The sequence below is a fragment of the Oratosquilla oratoria genome, chromosome 38, assembly GCF_046742065.1.
Source record: "Oratosquilla oratoria isolate Oo_2021 chromosome 38, ASM4674206v1, whole genome shotgun sequence".
Taxonomy (NCBI): Eukaryota; Metazoa; Arthropoda; class Malacostraca; order Stomatopoda; family Squillidae; genus Oratosquilla; species Oratosquilla oratoria.
The window spans coordinates 13,107,687-13,125,714 of NC_134814.1; the positions used below are offsets into that span (position 1 = coordinate 13,107,687).

The following is an 18,028-nucleotide window of genomic DNA, read 5'->3' on the forward strand; positions in this document are numbered from 1 at the left end:
CACACAACAACACAAAATCTCTCTACCAATTTATTTGTGGGCTGAACCAGATGTGGCCAGTTTCCTAGGGGCTGTAGATCTTCAAGGAAAAAATGAGGCTAGATTGATTGATGGATTTCCTAATATTACCCCAAGTATTAAGAAGGTTCAAAGCAATCAATGATGATTTTGAGTTATTTGTTTTCAGTAAACATGGCATTAGATATTATGAGTAATTTAGGTAATCAAAACTCATCAACATACTGTAAATGTGCACATAAATACCATGCTCTTAAACTTTCCAACTTTTATACAAACACATGAGATCATTCTGCATGCAAAGGAGACTGAAGCTTCCAACATGGAGCTTGTTTGCGGTAAGGTTTGTTCACCCTCCTTGTAAAGCTTGCCTAGTGTATGTGCATTATCTTGAATTATGTATTACTACCCTGACAAAGCTTCTCTCACTTCCACATTGGCAGCCGCAGTCGAGTCGTAGCATCTATGGCAAATCACAGCAGCAGCAACAACAGCAGCAGTCGCAACAGAGCAGTGGACACAGTCGGAGTCGTAGCCGTGGCCGTGCAGGGCCCCGGAGCGAGAGTGAGGAATATGACTCTCTGCAATCAGACTCAGACACGGAGCATGCCACATCCTCCCGCACTGAATCCTCGATCCACCTCGATTCAGCCGCAACTCTTGAGAACCCCAACACACATCACTTGCCTCTCGACCCTCACCTGGCCACACTGGAGGGGGGTGCCCCAGAGCGCCAGGGGGGCAGAAGTAGGAATGTCATCCATAGTAGGTTGAGGAGGAGCTTCCAGCAGCATCCATAGTAACCATAGCGAGGTTGTCAACCACATCGAGCTTTCCATTTTTTTTCAATTCTCATTGTTAATCTTTCATCATGGCTTAGTTATCATTGCTGTTGTTTTTGTGATATTGCAATAGCAGTCTTAGACCTAAGGGCTATGATGTATGATTGATAGGGTATGACTTGATTTGTCTTTCCCCTGTTGTCAACAGATCTTATCTACCATGCACCAGAGTCTAGTACGTCCACGGAGCCATCACCTGTTACTGAGAGAAAATCCTTCCCACGTAAATGCAGTGTGACTAAGATGGGCGATGTGCGGCTAGGGATCTTTGGTCCCCGGGGCAGCAAGACAGCAACCTTGTCAAGCTCAGCAGGGGCTGGTGGGGCTAGCAGTGGCAGAACAGGTTATGGCACTCAGGAGACAAGCTTGACCTACCTGAAGAAAGTCACTGCCCAGAACAAAAGCAAGGCAAGCCTCATCACTTTCCCAAAGCAACTGGACCCCCCTACAGGCTTCTCCGATTCGAGAAATGAACTTTCTGAGGCTGAGTGTGACCTTGAGAGCCGCATGCGGCGTAAGAGTGACCCAAGAGACCCAGATGGTACTTCCCGATTGAACTTTATTCATTTTCCTGACAGAAGAAACAAAGACTACAGCATCAAAGTATAAACTTTAGAAAAAGATAATGTGGGAAAAAAGATTATATGTGTTATAAAAGTTGTTTGAATGGAAATGAGTTTGTGATGTTTAGATAGTAGAAAAAGAAAATCCCTCTTTCCTCCTTCATGTTGTGTTTTCTTCAGTTGCTGTGCACATTTCACAGGCACACATGAATAAATAAAATGAAGGTAAAGAATGAAATAGGAAGACCAAGGATGATGGAAAAATATATGAAATTAGTGTGTGAAATATTAAATGATAAATCCCAATCAATATTCACACAAGAGGCATAGCGTAAATGAAAGGTTTAAAAGAACTAAGGAGTGTAATTGTAACCAGGCTAGAGGTGCTGAAAAAAGTAGTATTAAATAAGAGAAAAGTAATGGGACAAGACAAATTTTCCACATGGATTCTAAGCTATACAATTACAATGATATGAAAACTGTAAGACACAAGTGAAAAGCTCTTCATAGTGGAAGCTAATAGAGTTCCCATATACAAGAAAGAGAACAGAAAGGACCCACTCAGTTACAGGGCAGTGTTACTAGTAAACATACTGTGCAGAATGCTGAAAAAGTTTAAGAGAAGAATGGAAAGAACATAGAGAGAAAAGAACATAAAAAAGAACATCTGAGAAAAAAAGAATATCAGAGGAGCAAGTTGGATTCAGAACAGATTGTATGTAGCATTGACACTGACTGAAAACTTCCATGAAAAGAAAATGTAGTTGGAGCATTTATACCTGGACCTAAAGAAAACCTTGATTTGGTTTGTCAAGAGGCAAAGGTGGAAACTTGTTGTAAAGGTGGACTGCAGGGATGGGGTGGGAAATTTCTTGGATTAGAAAGAAATGAAAATGAAAAAACTATAACCTTGAGTTTCATTGATTGGAAATCTGCAGCCCTACTATAGCTAACAATGGTCCGCAGGCCATCCCTTATATCTAACTAGCAGGAAACTTTGGACTATTGTTTGTTATATTAGTTTAGGTCTAGTTTCTGTGTTACTGACTGGCAGGAGGAGGTGGAAGAAGAGGAGGGAAGCATTCATCCATTGTCAGCTCTCGTTATGTGAAAAGTATGGGTTGAATAGTTAAAATTTATGTGATTTTTTTGGCCTGATCTAAGACTGTACCACCAGCTGGACTTGAGGGTGTTGATAGGTTTTGAAGATGGACAGTGGAGAGACTTTTCTCTCCAATGTTCATCTCACAGGACCACCATTAGCAGATACTTATTGTTGGTTACTTGCTGTGATGTATGGGAGTGGGTTGGGGAGGGTGGTTAGGGAGTATATGTGAAATATATTTTGATGCAGCCTGAAGAGATTTCTTCACATCTTCTCTTTTTCTGCATGAAGGGACAGAGGAGGAGATCGCTAATCAAATGAAGCAGCCTTGCTGTGGATGTGCTGTGTCTTGTTACATTGCTTCTAACCCAGGGCAGTGGGCAAGATGCAGGGATGACCCATCATCCAGGAAAAGCCAAGAAAAGAGGGAGGGAGGGGTGGTGAATGGGAGTGGAGTATGTGGGGATGAAATGGGTGGATTTATGCCTTTGACTTTGGCTACCTTCCTTGTAAGGGGGGAAAAGCCATTGGTATATGTATGATGAAAACAGGAACCAGAGGGGAACATTCAGAAGTACTGCAGACAGATCTTGACAGGATGAACACTTGGAACCAGAAAGCCACATGGAAGTTTGTATCAACAAAGTTAATGTGATGCATGTGAGAAAGAGCCAGAAAAGAGCAAGAAAAATGTACAAGTAAGGATAAGAATGAAAGGTGGATGGCAGAAAATGTGTAGGAAAAACACCAATAAACTTGATCCATGGAAACATCCAGTTAACGTGGAAAAATAAATGTATGATGAGCAAACATAGATTGACCCAAACATAGCCAAGACAATACATAAGACCCATTTTGAAGTATGCAGTGGTTGTGTGTAGCCCATGTCTAACAATAGTTGGAAAGTGGTCAATACATCTCATGAAGAGTTGCAGGGTTTCAGGAACTGACATATAAAGAAATAAGAATAAAGTGAATAATGACTCTAGGAAAAAGAATGTAAAGTCTTGAGATTGTCATTCTATATGTGTGTCAAAAGTAAACAGGTCACAAAGATGATGTTAGGACACCAATAAAAAACAACAACAACAACAAGAGAACAAAGGCTATAACTACAGAAGGACTAATGAAAGGCAGAGGGAACCACAACATTCTAATAAGAACAACAGAAGTATAAAATAAAACCTCCATAAGAAATTAGGGCCCAAGCCTGGATATCTAGAAGAAGGATATTTAAGCAATTGGATGTTAAGAATTTAAATTCATTCCAGTAAGACTCATCTAGTTAAATATGTGTGGCTTGTATGGCTTCTCAGATCATCTCTTCCCAGCCCTCCAGGCATTTTCTTCCAATATTCCAGAAATTATTTGTAACTTTCTCACATGAGCATTTCTCCACCAATAATGCACACACCCTTCACCAACCTTGTTCCTCCTCTCTCCCCTTCGACCAATCATAGCAGGACTTATTTATACCTATGCCCCAATGTCCACCTTTCACAAGGTCACCCCTCAATTGCTGGGTTACGCTTTTTATACTGTATATTTCTATCATCGCAAATTGACTTTTCAATCATGTTCAAGATCTATTTGTATTGTATCTTTGTACTAAGCAGTGTAAATGGAATACTGTATATAGACCATTTTCTGTGTTTGCGTGTATGATAAAATTATAACTATGAAATCATAATTAAACTATGAATACAGTTACCTGTTTCTCTAGTACTAACTTAAAAACAAAACAAAAAATACTCTCAATTCATTGAAAGTGGGTAGGCTGATTTCATTTTGGCTGAAAAGGGAAAAACAAGAATGCTTAATTTGTCAAAAAAAATTAACTAAAATATATTTTCTTGGAATGTACAGGAAATGTAATGATGATCAGGAGGCTTGAAGTAGTTGAGTAGTTCATAGATATTAACTAATTTCATCATTTGGCCAAATGATAATGAAAAGAAAACCTAAAGCTACATAGTAATCAATAAATCTGTTGCCCCAAGTCTCTCTTGTAGGAGACCCACAGCTCCCAGGTAACCAGCAGTGGCAACTGAATTGACCTATAAGTCACTCAAGGAAGAAATATTATAGTGATGTCTGGGTATACTTGGGTAGGGCAGTATAAAATGAGATGTTTGGTGTTCTCTGTGTGATGGTTGTATCTAGGTCAATTTCTGGAGCCAGGCCTATTCTGTGCTGGTACTTAATGCTTGATGATAAGCTAAGTGTAAGCAAACATACCAGTGTGGTTCTTGTTTCTCTTGGAAGTGAACTGATGTCTGAGGAGTTTGATCGAGAAGTTTAGTGACTGGTCTTGAAGACATAGTTTTCTGATCTGAGTGAATATGTTTTTGTGTGGATGTATTGTGTGGGCAATCAATCAATCTATTGAAAGTGGTTATGTGTGAATGATATTTTGACATAATCCCAGAAGGATTTCTTCCCATCTTCTCTTTTTTCTGCATGAGGGGGACAGAGGTGAGTCACTAAGTGAAGCAGCCTTGATGTGGATGTGTTGTGTCTTGCTGCATTGCTTCTGACCCAGAGCAGTGGGAGAGATACAGAGATGACCCATCATCCAAGAAGAGCTAAGATGAGAGGGAAGAAAGGGTAGTGTATGGGAATGTAATGGGTGGGAGTGGGTACTTGCCTTTTGACTTTGGTATAGCCCTTGTAGGGGGAAAAAACCCTTGCTATATATATACAGTAGATAGTATTGTGTGGGATAGGGGGTAGACTTTTGTAGATGTTTGAGTAATATGCTGCTGTTGTTTCTTTTTCATTCATTCAGTTGTTTGTGTTTGCAAGATTTAATAAGATGGGTGGGTAGGGCTGAAGGCTGTATCATAGAACTGTGTACCTATCATTTTCAGAAACTATTCTATGGACAAGATTTTTTCATTCTGTGTGCAAGTGCTTTACTGAGATGGTTTTGGTGCATCCTGTTATCATTCTCAATGTTTTATTTTGTATAATTTGTAAGGTATCTATGTTTTCTTAATTACTGGGAACCATGATGTGGAATTGTAGTCAAATGTGGTTTTGTTTGTAGACTGATTACAACTTCTTTACTGTCCATAGCCCATGCTTGTGATTGATTTTAGTATGTTTATTTTTCATGTTAATTTTGGTTGTCAGATCTTTGATGTATGGATTGAAGGTCATATATCAAAAGTGAGGCTTTGATTTTTGGTTTCTTTTCCAATGGAAGGGTTTGGCCATTTAATTTTACTTGATTATTATTTTTTTCATGGGTGTCTAAAGTGTTGTTGTAATGAAAGTTATTTACCATCAAATTTATCCATGTGAACAATCCTGCACCAGTCATGCATTATCTTCTACTTGGGGCCCTCAAGCAATGATGGAGTTCTGTTCCTACACAATGTTACAAGTTGATTTTCGACATAAGTCCGAACCAGCCTAGGTAAGCACCTTCCATGATGAGTGTCTTCCTATTCTTTGATGCACTGCCATCAGAAAAGTCTACCTTACATTTTGGAACCATAATGAGGGGCAAAAAGTTCACAAACAAGCATTTCCTTCCTAGGTCTATTGTCATATGACCATTCATATCTACACTGCACTCACAAACCAATTCTTTGTATTATATAAAAAAGATGTAAAAAACAGTAAAGGGTAACGTGCAGGGACAAGCACTGCCAGCGTTGTAACTACAAAACTGTGTATTGACCTAGTTGTATTTTGCAGGAGGAGAGCTATGCTCGTAGTGACCCACAGTTGTATCTTTCTGCATCCAGTGTTTTCTTAAAATCATGTATAGTTTTAGCACTCGCTTTTCCTCTTTCAATTTATTCCACGTATCTATTACTCTGTGTGGAAAGTTGTTCTTTTTCAAATCTCTTCTGTAACTATCCTTCTTAAGTTTCTTGTCGTGTCCTCTTGTACTTCTTCTGTCCCATTTAAGTAAATCATCCATATCAAGGATTTCCATCCCTTTCATAATTCTGTAGACGGTCATCAAATTGGCTATTTCTCTTTTTTGCTCCAGAGTTAGTAAGTCTAGTTTGTCCAATCTTTGATCATATGTCAACTTGCTAAGTGTTGGTGCCATTTTTGTCAATGCTCTTTGAATTCTTTCTAGTTTATGTTTTTTATTGTACTGGGTGTCCATAGTGATGCTGCATATTCTAATTTTGGTCTTATCAGTGTAACTAGTATTCTCTTTACCATTTCCTTGTCCATGTAGTCAAAGGCCACTTTCATTGATCTTATTAAATTGTAGGTTTCTCCAACTATTTTGTTTACATGTTTGTCTGGTGACATGTTGTTTGAGATAATTACTCCTAGGTCTCTTTCTGAGTTTACTTTTGTAACTTCCTTTGTTCCAATTTTGTATTGACCACATATTCTATTTTTACTTTTTCCAAATTCCATTATACTACATTTCTTAATGTTGAAATTCACTTTGTTCTTTTTACTCCATTTCCAGACTTTGTCCAGGTCTTCTTGAAAAGATTTGTAATCTTCTTTACTTACTCTCTTCAATAGTTTTGCATCATTTATATAAACAGCAAACATTATCAGACAAACACGGAGCCTTGGGGGGTCTCCACTTACCTTGTTTACCCAATTTGAGTTCTTTTCTCTAAGTACCACTCTCATTTTTCTTCTGTTCAAGAAGTCTTTCATCCATTCCAATAATTTTCCCTGTATTCCATCTATTGTTTAAATTTTTCATAATAGCTTTTTGTGTGGTACTTTGTCAAAAGCCTTTTATAAGTCCAGGAAGGCACAGTCTGCCTAACGATCCCTTTCTTGTATTATTTCTACCAATATTGAGTAAAAGCATATTAAGTTTGTAGTACACGATCTTTCACTTCTAGATCCAAATTGGTTGGGGTTTAGTATCTTATTCTCTTCCAAGTGTTTAGTCCATTTATTTTTGATAACTCTTTTGCATATTCTTGCAATTGTGCTTGTAAGGGATACTGGTCTATAGTTTGTTGGATTTTCTTTGTCTCCTACCTTTTATATTGTTACAATATTTGCATTTTTCCAGTCTTGTGGTACTTTTCCTTCTTTGAGTGAGAAGTCAATTATCTTGTGTATTTTAACTGTGAGTTCATATATGCATTCTTTTAATATCCAGTTCACTATTCCGTCTGGCCCATGTGACTTTCTGACATCGAGTTTCTTTATTTGGTCTCGTATTTCTTTCTCTGTCACCGTTGTTTCTTTCATTGAAACTGTTGTAAACCTAGGACTCCCTGTATTTTGTGTGTTCATTCAATTAGAATCTCTGTCATTAATCCCATAGTTACAAAAACCCTTAATCAAAATCCCATAATTTAGAATCACACAGAGAAGGATCAAAATCCCATACATTAGTATTAATAGATTGTATTCTATGTCCTATCATCATATGAATTCTCTTTTGATGATATTTTAGTTACTGTATTATTTTGGATTATGAACTGCTGAAAATTAGGAATTATTCATAAATTATATTAGGATTAGGGGACAATACATCTCTGTAAGAACTGACCTCAGTCCTTTGATTTAGGAAAATACAATCATGCATCACACATTGGATAGTTTGAACCATTTACTGCTTTGATCTATCTGAAACAAAGGGTATTTAGATTAAAGGATTACTGTTAATTAATGTAGTGTATACTATTTTTGTGGTCTCAAAGAAGAGTCGTAACCTTCCTCTAGACTTTATTCAATTAACAAAACATCAATACAGTCTGAAAACAAAACAGAAAAAATATAAGTAGACATACTCATTCTAATCAGATTAACAACTACAATTAGTTATACATACAATTTTATAAGTAGACAAAACAATGTCACGAAGCCCAGATCAACACAGTGTCCCCTCCCTTGAAGAATCATTGCTCTATATAGTGAAGAGGCTTGTGGTATATCCACATAGATCAGCGCAGTTGTTCCAGGCCAGTATGCTTAAGAGTGGAAGGTTCATCCCTACATTGGAGACTAGCTGGAGCACCAGATACCCAGGCTGGAAGAAAATCAATCTTCATATCTCCTTCCTTGATGAATATACTCTGATCACCTACAGCATCAGAAGAATTCAACTCAGATGAATCAGCAGTAGGCACTGGAAGAACCTCCACCAAACCAGTCTCTATAGAAGAATATGTTACCAGTCAGAGCCAAGTCATGCACTGATATCATTGATTCGTGTCCATCAGAAAATCTTACATGATCATATTGTGGATTTGCCTCTAACAACTAAACTTTATCAATGAGGGGTTCATATTTACTGGTGCAAACATGACATCATAGCAAGACATATCCAGGAACAGATAACCAAGCTGGCAATGAATGGCCACTGGGAGATGAACACTGGTACGAGAAGAACCTCTCATGTGATGTAGCATTGGTGGCTGTGCAGAGCAGAAATCTAACTGAATGAAGAGGATCAGGCAACACTATTTCCCATTGACACTCTTGAAGGTTCTTGGATGCCAGAGCAAGGGTTATGTGCTTTCAGATTACAGCATTATACCTCTCACACTGCCCATTTCCCTAAGGATTATAAGGTGTTGTTTGAGACTAGGGCAATGCCTAGATTGGGCAAGAATTCACGTAGATTCTTGTCCATAAACGAGGATCCACAATCAGAGTGCATGTAAAAAGGCATACCAAATATTACAAAAATCTGATTTAGACAATGGATTATTGTACCAGTAGTCATGTTCTGACAGGCAAATACTTACATGCATATACCAACGGCTTTTTCCCCCCGTACACAGGGGTACCCAAAAAGAAAAAGGCATAGAAACCACTCCCACCCATTCCATCCCCTACACATTCCACTTCCCTCCCTCTTATATTGGCACCTCCTGGATGACAGGTCATCCCTGCATCTTGTCCACCGCCCTGGGTCAGAAGCAGTGTCGCAAGACACAGCACATCCACAGAAAGGTCACTTCATAAGTTCGGCGACCCCCCCCCCCCCCGCCCTTCGTCCCCTCATGCAGAAAAGGAGAAGACAGGAAGAATCCTTTCGGGCTGCATAGAATTTTTTCTCATACATACTTCCTCACCCCCCATCCCCCACCTACTTCCCCTCATGCATCACAGCACCATCCATACACAACCCCTCTCCATTCACGCCTATCTTCTGTCCACTCTCGTCCTTCCTCAACAGGCATTCCTCTCTTTTGTAATGCCCCTTTCACCCCATCCATCCATCTCATCCTAGGACGCCTCCTCATATTCACTCCTTCCACCTCTGCCTTCTATACCTCTTTTACTAATCTTTCTTCACTCATTCATTCCATGTGTCCAAACCATCCTAATACTCTTTCATCAACCCTATCTCCCAGTTCCCTTTCCACGCCTGTTCTCCTCACCTCCTCATTTCTCACTCTAGCCTAGTAACCCCTATCATACTTCTCAAACATTTCATCTCAAACACATTCAAACTCCTCTCTTCCTCTCTCATGTTCCATGTTTCTGCCCCATACAGTACTGTTGGCACAATCACTCCTTCATATAACCTCCTCTTAGCATCCATTCCCAGATGTCTATTTCTCATTACACTTTTTAATCCCCCAAGGCATTTACTCGCTTCTCTCAATCTACATTCTACCTCCACCCCCACTCCTCCCTTTCCTGCCACATCCGCACCCAAGTATCTAAAACTATCCACTTCCTCCAGTCTCTCACCCTTAATGCTCACTTCCAGCCTGCTGTCACTCTCTCCCCTTGTACATCTCATCACCTTACTTTTGCCCACATTTATCTTCAACTTCCTTCTTTCACACACCTCAAACTCTGTCATTTACTTCCTCAATCCCTCTTCTGATCCTGCTACAAGCGCAGTGTCGTTAGCAAACAACAACTGGCTAATTTCCCACTTTTCTCCATTTTCTTTAACCATCTCCAACCACTGACCCACTACCCTTGCATTCACCTCTCGCACCACTATGTATAGATTGAACAGCCAGTGCAACATAACACATCCCTGACGAAGTCCCACTTTTACCCCAAACCATTCACTCTCTCCATTTCTAATAGTAACACAAGCTCTACTACTATTGTAAAAACTCTTGACTGCTCTTAACAGCTTTCCTCCTATCCCATATAGCTGCAATACCTCCCACAGTGCCTTCCTGTCTACCCTGTCGTATGCCTTTTCCAAATCCATAAAAGCCCCCAAAAACATCCTTACCTTTTCCTATAGCTTTCTCACATATCTGTCTTACCACAAAAATCTGATCTACACAACCCCTACCTGTCCTAAAACCACACTGTTCCTCACCAAAGAAACCTTCCCAACTACACTCAACAAGCTGATCCCTCTGAAACTACTACACTCACACTTGTCCCCCTTTCCCTTATAAAGCAGGACTATACAGACACTCCTCCAATCCTCCGGCACTCTGCCCTCTCTTAAACAAACACTAAATAACCTCACCAGCCAGTCCACCATAACTGTACCTCCTTTCTTCAGACATTCTGCATGGCAACCTAACCTACCCTAGCATTAAGGTCTCCCAATACAACTACAATGACATTTCTCCCTAATCCCTCTATGCACTCATTTATATTTACCTAAAAAGCCTCCCTTTCCTCTATGCTCTTCTCACTACCAGGCCCATACGCACTTACAAGAACCTACATCTCCCTTCCCAGCTTCACCTTCATCCACATCAACCTTGATGACACCTCTTCACTCCTGAGTACCTCCCAGCTACACTCCCAAACTCACACTCGCCCCTCCCTTTCATTTTAGTTTCACTCAAAGCCAACACATCCATCTTCTCATAAACATACCACCTATCTCTTCCCTTTTACTCTCATCTGTACTACATCCATGGACATTAAAAGACCCAAACCGTAGGGTACTGGTTGGAAAACTCCTAGAACCTTTTATGCCTTTACTTTTTTTAGGAATGTCCCCTTTTGGGGCTACAGGTAGCAGGACTCCTAATCCCATACCCCGTCCCAGGCAAATGCTAACAGAAAATGAGAATACTCATCCACCACCGTCAGCATGTTGCGGTTTCTGGAGTTCGAGGGTAGAGGCCCCTTGAAGTCTTTACTAAGACAAGGGCTGAATGGCCTTGATAAGGAGGTTTGGTGTGGTTTGTAGAACTGAGTCTTCAATCGGACACACTGGGGACATTCAGAGCACACCCTCCTCACATCTCCCACAGAATAAGGAAAATTTCTCACTCTGACAAAATGAGCAAGTCCTGTTGCACCAGGATAGCAAAGCCGAGTGTGGAGCTCAGATAGTTTCTCATTATTGACAGTAGCTCCACAATCAGCACATAAGAGAGTGTCTACAGGAATGTTGCATTTACCAGGATGGTACATGATGTCATAGTTGTAGCACCCCAACTAAATCCTCCACAGTTGAAATTTTTTATTCTTGATTTTTCAAGCCGATTCGTATGGAACATAAAGCTGACAGCCTGTAGGTCCATAACTAAGGTAAAACATCATCCTGTCAAGCAATGAGACCACCTCTTCACAGATTCCACAATTGCACTTGCCTCCTTTTCTAGTGCAGAGTGTTTGCATTCAGTAAGTGTGAGTATGTGAGAGAAAAAGGCAACCGAATGGCCTGGCTGATTCAGAGTAGCAGCAATGGTTATATTGGAGGCATCAGTTTCAACCACCAAAGGAATAGTTTCATCAGTTGAGTGCACAACAGCCTTCCCAATCTCTTTGAGATCATCAATGGTTTTCAGGGCCTCTGGACTCAGAGGAAAAGTATCAGTAGCAACAAAAGGTCTGATCTTGTCAGAGAATTGGGAAACCTACCGTGAATAATAGGAAAACAGACCAATAACATGGTTAAGGAAATATGGTCTTTAGGGATTAATGGACGTAAATGTTCAGAATCTGGTTTGAGAGAGCCGTGGGTTATTGTGTAACCAAGAAAATCTATTGGTTTTGTGGAAATGACAGACAGTCTCGTTGAAGGTAAGTTTGCGGAACTGGGGAGCCTCTTGAAATTTTGCCAAGTTCTCATCATGTTCCAGCTGGGTCTTCCCTGCCACGATAATATTGTCAACATCAGCTTGAGTCCCATGCAGATTGTGTTGTTTGATGATGTTGTCAGTAGCCCTTTGGAAGCAAGCAATATTGTTTGTAACTCCGAATGGTACTCTGCGGAAGTGATATAGCTTCCCATTTCCTTCAAAAGCAGTATATGGCTTCTCCTCTTCCTGTATAAGTATTTGATGATAAGCACTTTTCAGGTCCAGTGAACTATGGTACTTGTAATGAGACAATTCTGTCACAAGGTCGTCTATTCTTGGAAGAGGGTACGCATCCAAACTAGTGAATCTAATAATTATTTGCCCATAGTCAGTAACCAATCTCTTTTGGTGGCACTCATTCGACACAACAAGATCTTGCGCCCTCCATGGAGATGTGCTCTCCTCAGTAACTAACACCATATAGCATCTTGTTAATTTCAGACTTTATGAACTTCTTATCATCATCCCCAAACCTCTGAGGTTTTGTTGTAATGGGTTTGCAATGAGGAGCAAGAATTGAAAAGAGACAATATGTATCCACCAAAGCAGATAGTACACTGAAAATTGTAGGTTGGAGATATCTAGATTTTTCTTGGATCCACCAAAGTCCACAGTAATACTGGAGTGCTGGCATCACAACACAAGTCTGGCAGCACAGAAAGCCTTGTATTGTAGCAGCACTCATCCTTCAAATTGATGTCAACCAAGCAGTGTCGATTCACAGGAGACATGAGTGATGAAGAGACCATAGATACGCTTCTAGTTGCTAGGACAACTTTCAACTTGTGCTTCTTGGCATACCCATGCAAGATGAAAGATTCAGAACTCCCTGTGTCGACAAGAGCGGTTGCTTCATTATTACCAACCAAAATATACACACTAGCTCACTGTGGCAGTCCCGGGGAAGAAGCAGAGATGACAGCCGGTGTAGAAGACTGAGTGGATGCAGTAGAAAGTGTAGTAGACCAGCACACCTTAGCAAAGTGTCCCTGTTTATTACACAAAGGCGGATCATGCCGACAGGAGACCTTTGGGTCCATAACTAGGTCGGATGCAAAAAATAATAATAATAATAATAATAATGATAAATAAAAATAAATGAAAAATACAACAATATAAATAATAATAGATAAAACAAATAAATGCATAGGTTGTGGTAATTATTATTGGGAATCGTAGTGTTTACCTTGGTTCGGCAAACTTTCCCTCAAAGCGTTATTTTCTTCGATTCGGGAGCCTTTCCTGAAACTTCGAACCACGCCTATCGTAACTTTGAATAAGGTACGATTAAACTCCCCTCCTTTTTATTTTGTATATTAAATCTATTTAACAATTTTGGTTTAATAGATCGGGAATTACTTTGAGAAATTACTTAAGGTAAAACTTAACCCGTAGCCTTCTGAGCTGTTTTTCGAACCGTAAGAGTCCCTTGGAACACTGTGCGTGCTAACGTCGGATCAGTCAGATTACCCTGAGCTTGTTTGGAAACCTTCCTCCTTGGAACCACGTCGTCAGTCCTGAAGGCCTTCAAGTTGAGAATTTCTGACTTCTAAAAGGACAACAATTTTTAGAGAATATACGTTGGTTGAAACAAAGTAACCGGTAAGTTCTCTTACGTAACAACTGAAATTGTTAGACCGTAAATTTCATAAGTTAAATGATAAACAATCCGGTAAATAATAATTAATTGACAGACAACTAATAATAAATGAAAATCAAGCAAATAATAAACAGGCAAATGATAAAAACAAATAATATAGAATAAATGGCAGTCATTACAGCATCTTGTTTAGGTGTTTATCTAAACAAATCTCAAAGCTTCGAACTGAACTACATTGCACTGCCTCTGTAGGAAGTTTATTCCATTAATTAATTATACGGTTGGCGAAGTTGTTTCTATCCACTTCCAAATCAGATTCATTTCCTGACACTTTGAGACCATTCTTGTCAGCATGGCCTATGAGAGGGGGGTTCAGCAGGTACATTGTATGATTGTTCCGGGGCCCAAGACTAAAGGAACATTTGAGTGTTACTAACAAATTCGGAATATAATGTAGCAAAATTAATCTAGGTGATAAAACTGGTTTGGCCTCAAGGATTTGATAAGCTAGTGTGATGTATCTCCCCTTTCATACGGTGCCGCATACGTAGGCGGCACAGGGAGCAAGTGGATACGCGAGGCTGCCATATCGGCGTCTTGATTATACAGTATTTATTGTAGTTGCCCCTGCGTAATGACATACTCTCTAAACGAGTGGTTCCCAAACTTTGTCATTTCCCCCTGCACCCAGGTCAACTATCCAGATTTCCCCCTTCATGTGTAGCAGGGAAAGAGTAGTTGAAATACACTGTGACAATTTACTAATTTATTTTTCAAATGTACAAATATACTGATAAACAGGCATTCTCTCTCTCTCTCTCAGACATGAGAAAATCCATCAGAGATTTTTTTTAGTTAGTAGGTAGTGTAATTGTTTCCCCCTGGTAGCTTCAAATTTCCCCCCAGGGGGAAATTTCCCCCAGTTTGGGAACCACCGCTCTAAACTGTCTTCATCACATTTTCTATGGTTATCAATATTCACGGGTGAAAGAGAGAACGATCGATATAAGCGGTGACTATATTTTATGATGCGAGTATTATTACGATACATCGTACGTCTGGCAGGTAATGCTGCCCGTGAAAATTTGGTCCGTACTGAAGAGGTCACCTCAACCAACAAAGTTAGGAAAGTAGTTGAAGGTTTAGTTATAGAGATATCTTTATAATATTTTCATGTTTGAGTATTTTTTTTAGAACAAGACAAAGTTTATGTAAATTTTGTCCAAGTAGATGAACAAAAGGATGGCCCTAAGGTGGGTAACCAAGCAAGATTGCATTTTAGCTACATTGGTTTTAAGTAATATAGTGTTTGATGCAATAATTTAAAGTACAATTACTAATGAATGGGGAAGATTGGAATGGTAGGTTCTAAGGAGAAGGCAGAAGGAAGGAAAGATACTTGCTCTAAGATTTAACTAGTGGAGAATTTGATAAATGGTTTGGTTACAAGTTTGGACTTGAAATATGTATTAGGATGGTTGATTTATGAAAATACAGCATTCAGCAAATGTTATGGATCTGTACTCTGTGCAAGTTAAATAACCTATCTAAGATGGTAGATGATCTGCAGGAGGCAATGAATAGTTGAATTTGCCCCCATATTAAATTGACTGAGCTTTCTAGTACGAGTACTGATGAGAATCACAATACAGAGGTATTGAAAGACATTCCCATTATTGATACAAGGATTTCACAGATTGGCAACCTTGTGGTTGATTTTCCAAATGAGAAGTATACCGGTAGTGACATGCTTATGTGCTTATGCATGCCTAAACATGTGTAGTGAAGTAATAAGATCAAATTGATAACTGGTTAAACTGTAATAAGATACTGGTGCTATTCTAGTAGCACACTAATAAGTTTTTGACATTAGTATCTTATTTATTTTTTTGAAAGATTATTTTTTTCTATGGAATTTCTTTTCAATATAATATTACCAATTATATATAATAATGATGCCATTTTATTCTAAAAATAGGTTAGGTTAAATAGCTGCATTTACGTGTTTCTGGAATATTACAGCACGTCCCCAGCAGGGCAACTTTTTTACATAGTGACCCTCCCCCCACCCTCCTCCCTGTCCCCTCATGCAGTAAATAGAGAAACCAGGGAGAAATCCTTTTTGGTTGCATCAAAAAATCATTCAAACACAACCATCCTCCACTCACCCATATACCTGCCTCCATCCTTCCTTGCTCAACAGCCATTCCTATCTTGCTCAAAGACCCTTTCATCCCATCCATTGATCTCATCCTTGGATGGGGTGAAAGGGTCATGAATGAAAAGATGATAAAATTAAAGATGATGTGATTTTAGGTATTTGTGATAGCAACAGTCTTACACTCTATCACTCCAGATGACTTGACAAAATCTTTTTAAGTAGTCTGTGGGCTAAATGATTGCTGTAGCCCATTTCTTGGGTGTCATGAATCTCCTGTAAGAGAGAATTGAGTAATGGATGGATTGAATGTTAGACTAAAATGTCTTAAAAATGTTGAAAAGAGCAAATTCTTGATAGTGATTTATAAGTATTATATATACCTGCCTCCATCCTTCCTTGCTCAACAGCCATTCCTATCTTGCTCAAAGACCCTTTCATCCCATCCATTGATCTCATCCTTGGATGGGGTGAAAGGGTCATGAATGAAAAGATGATAAAATGAAAGATGATGTGATTTTAGGTATTTGTGATAGCAACAAAATAAACAATTTTTGACCCACATCAATGCATCAAGTGTATTTGAAGAGAGAAGTGTCACTTGATAAATGCCAAATATTGTTAGGGTTTTCTAATAATCTAAAAAATTAATGTAGAGTCTAATTTATAAGTACCGTCAACAACAGAACTGTAGACATGACCACAACCAATACATTCATCAATCAATCAATCTGTTGCCCCAGGTCTCTTGTAGGAGACACACAGCTCTTAAGTATCTGGATTGGGCCATAATTCACTCAGGGAAGAAATATTGTGTTGCTCTTTAGGGATTGTTAGTGTGGGGCAATGTGGGATGAAGTGCTCTGTGTCTTTTGTGTGGTGGTTACACACAGGGCAGTTTTATTTTCTGGCCAGGCCTATTCTGTGTTAGTACTGTTCTAATATTAGAACAGGGAGAGTCTTGTATTTATTTAATTATAGTATACAGGAAAGGAGCAATGCTCATTGGGTCCCATCTCCTATTTTCAAATTTTTTAACATTTCTAGACTCAAAATTCATGTAGTTCCAACTTAATCTATATCTTTCAGTTCCAACTATCATATTAAGATTTGAACATGTATTGTTTGAGCTTGGGCTATGACACTTTCTAAGCTATTCCACATATTTATACATCTATACATCTCTTCACATCCTTTATCAATTTACTTCCATGACCTCTTAAAGCCCTCTCATCTTTAATCAGATCTCTTATATCAGTGCAATCTATCCCCTTTAATGACCTGAACACTATAATCATGTCATCTTTCTCTTTGATCTTTCAAAGTTGGTAGGCCCAGTACTTTAAGTCATTCCTCATGGCTTATCTACCAGACTGAGGACCAGTTTGGTTGCTGGTTGTGTTGCCTTCTCTTTGTCTTTCACTACCATTTTGATGATATGTCTCATAAGTGTACTTTATGTGAATCTTATTTTTTCAATCTGAAGAACTGAATTGTCATACAAGAATTCACATGGGTGGTAAGTTTTTATTATGTTCTTGAGTCTCCAGTTATAGTACTTGGCCCCCAACTTTGAAGAGAACTTGCACAAATGATCTTCATTGGTTTTCCCTAAGAATATGAAGATGCATACAAGAGATCACATTGGTTATAAGTCTCATAAATGCATCTCATGTGACTTCATTTTCTCAAGATGGTGATCTGAATCTTCATATGAAAAAGTCACACTAGTGAAAAGCCTCACAAATACACTTGT

General features: G+C 39.2%; 2 protein-coding genes and 1 long non-coding RNA gene across 10 annotated transcripts in view; 2 read left to right on the plus strand and 1 right to left on the minus strand.

Moving 5' to 3' along the window:
- LOC143019968 (cell adhesion molecule Dscam2-like) overlaps window positions 1–2,873 on the plus strand; it is a 115,034-nt gene extending 112,161 nt beyond the window's left edge. For 4 of the 5 annotated variants that reach the window (XM_076176025.1, XM_076176022.1, XM_076176024.1 and 1 more), the window contains 2 exons: window positions 462–783; window positions 1,009–2,873. In XM_076176025.1, the coding sequence (XP_076032140.1) occupies window positions 462–783; window positions 1,009–1,469 (783 nt within the window). In that variant the 3' untranslated portion in view covers window positions 1,470–2,873. Of the gene's footprint in view, window positions 1–461; window positions 832–1,008 lie in introns of all 5 variants that reach the window. The other variant, XM_076176026.1, reaches the window with a different exon arrangement.
- LOC143019972 (uncharacterized) overlaps window positions 1–18,028 on the minus strand; it is a 400,229-nt gene that overhangs the window by 170,985 nt on the left and 211,216 nt on the right. The gene's annotated exons all lie outside the window — the stretch shown is intronic.
- Window positions 1–18,028, plus strand: part of LOC143019740 (serine protease ndl-like) — a 232,041-nt gene that overhangs the window by 166,980 nt on the left and 47,033 nt on the right. Inside the window, exon 1 of one of the 3 annotated variants that reach the window (XR_012965861.1) lies at window positions 13,895–14,116. The exons of 1 other annotated variant lie outside the window; for it this stretch is intronic. The gene's annotated coding sequence lies outside the window, so the exon portion shown is untranslated. Of the gene's footprint in view, window positions 1–13,894; window positions 14,117–18,028 lie in introns of those variants that run through there. One more of the 3 variants, XR_012965860.1, reaches the window with a different exon arrangement.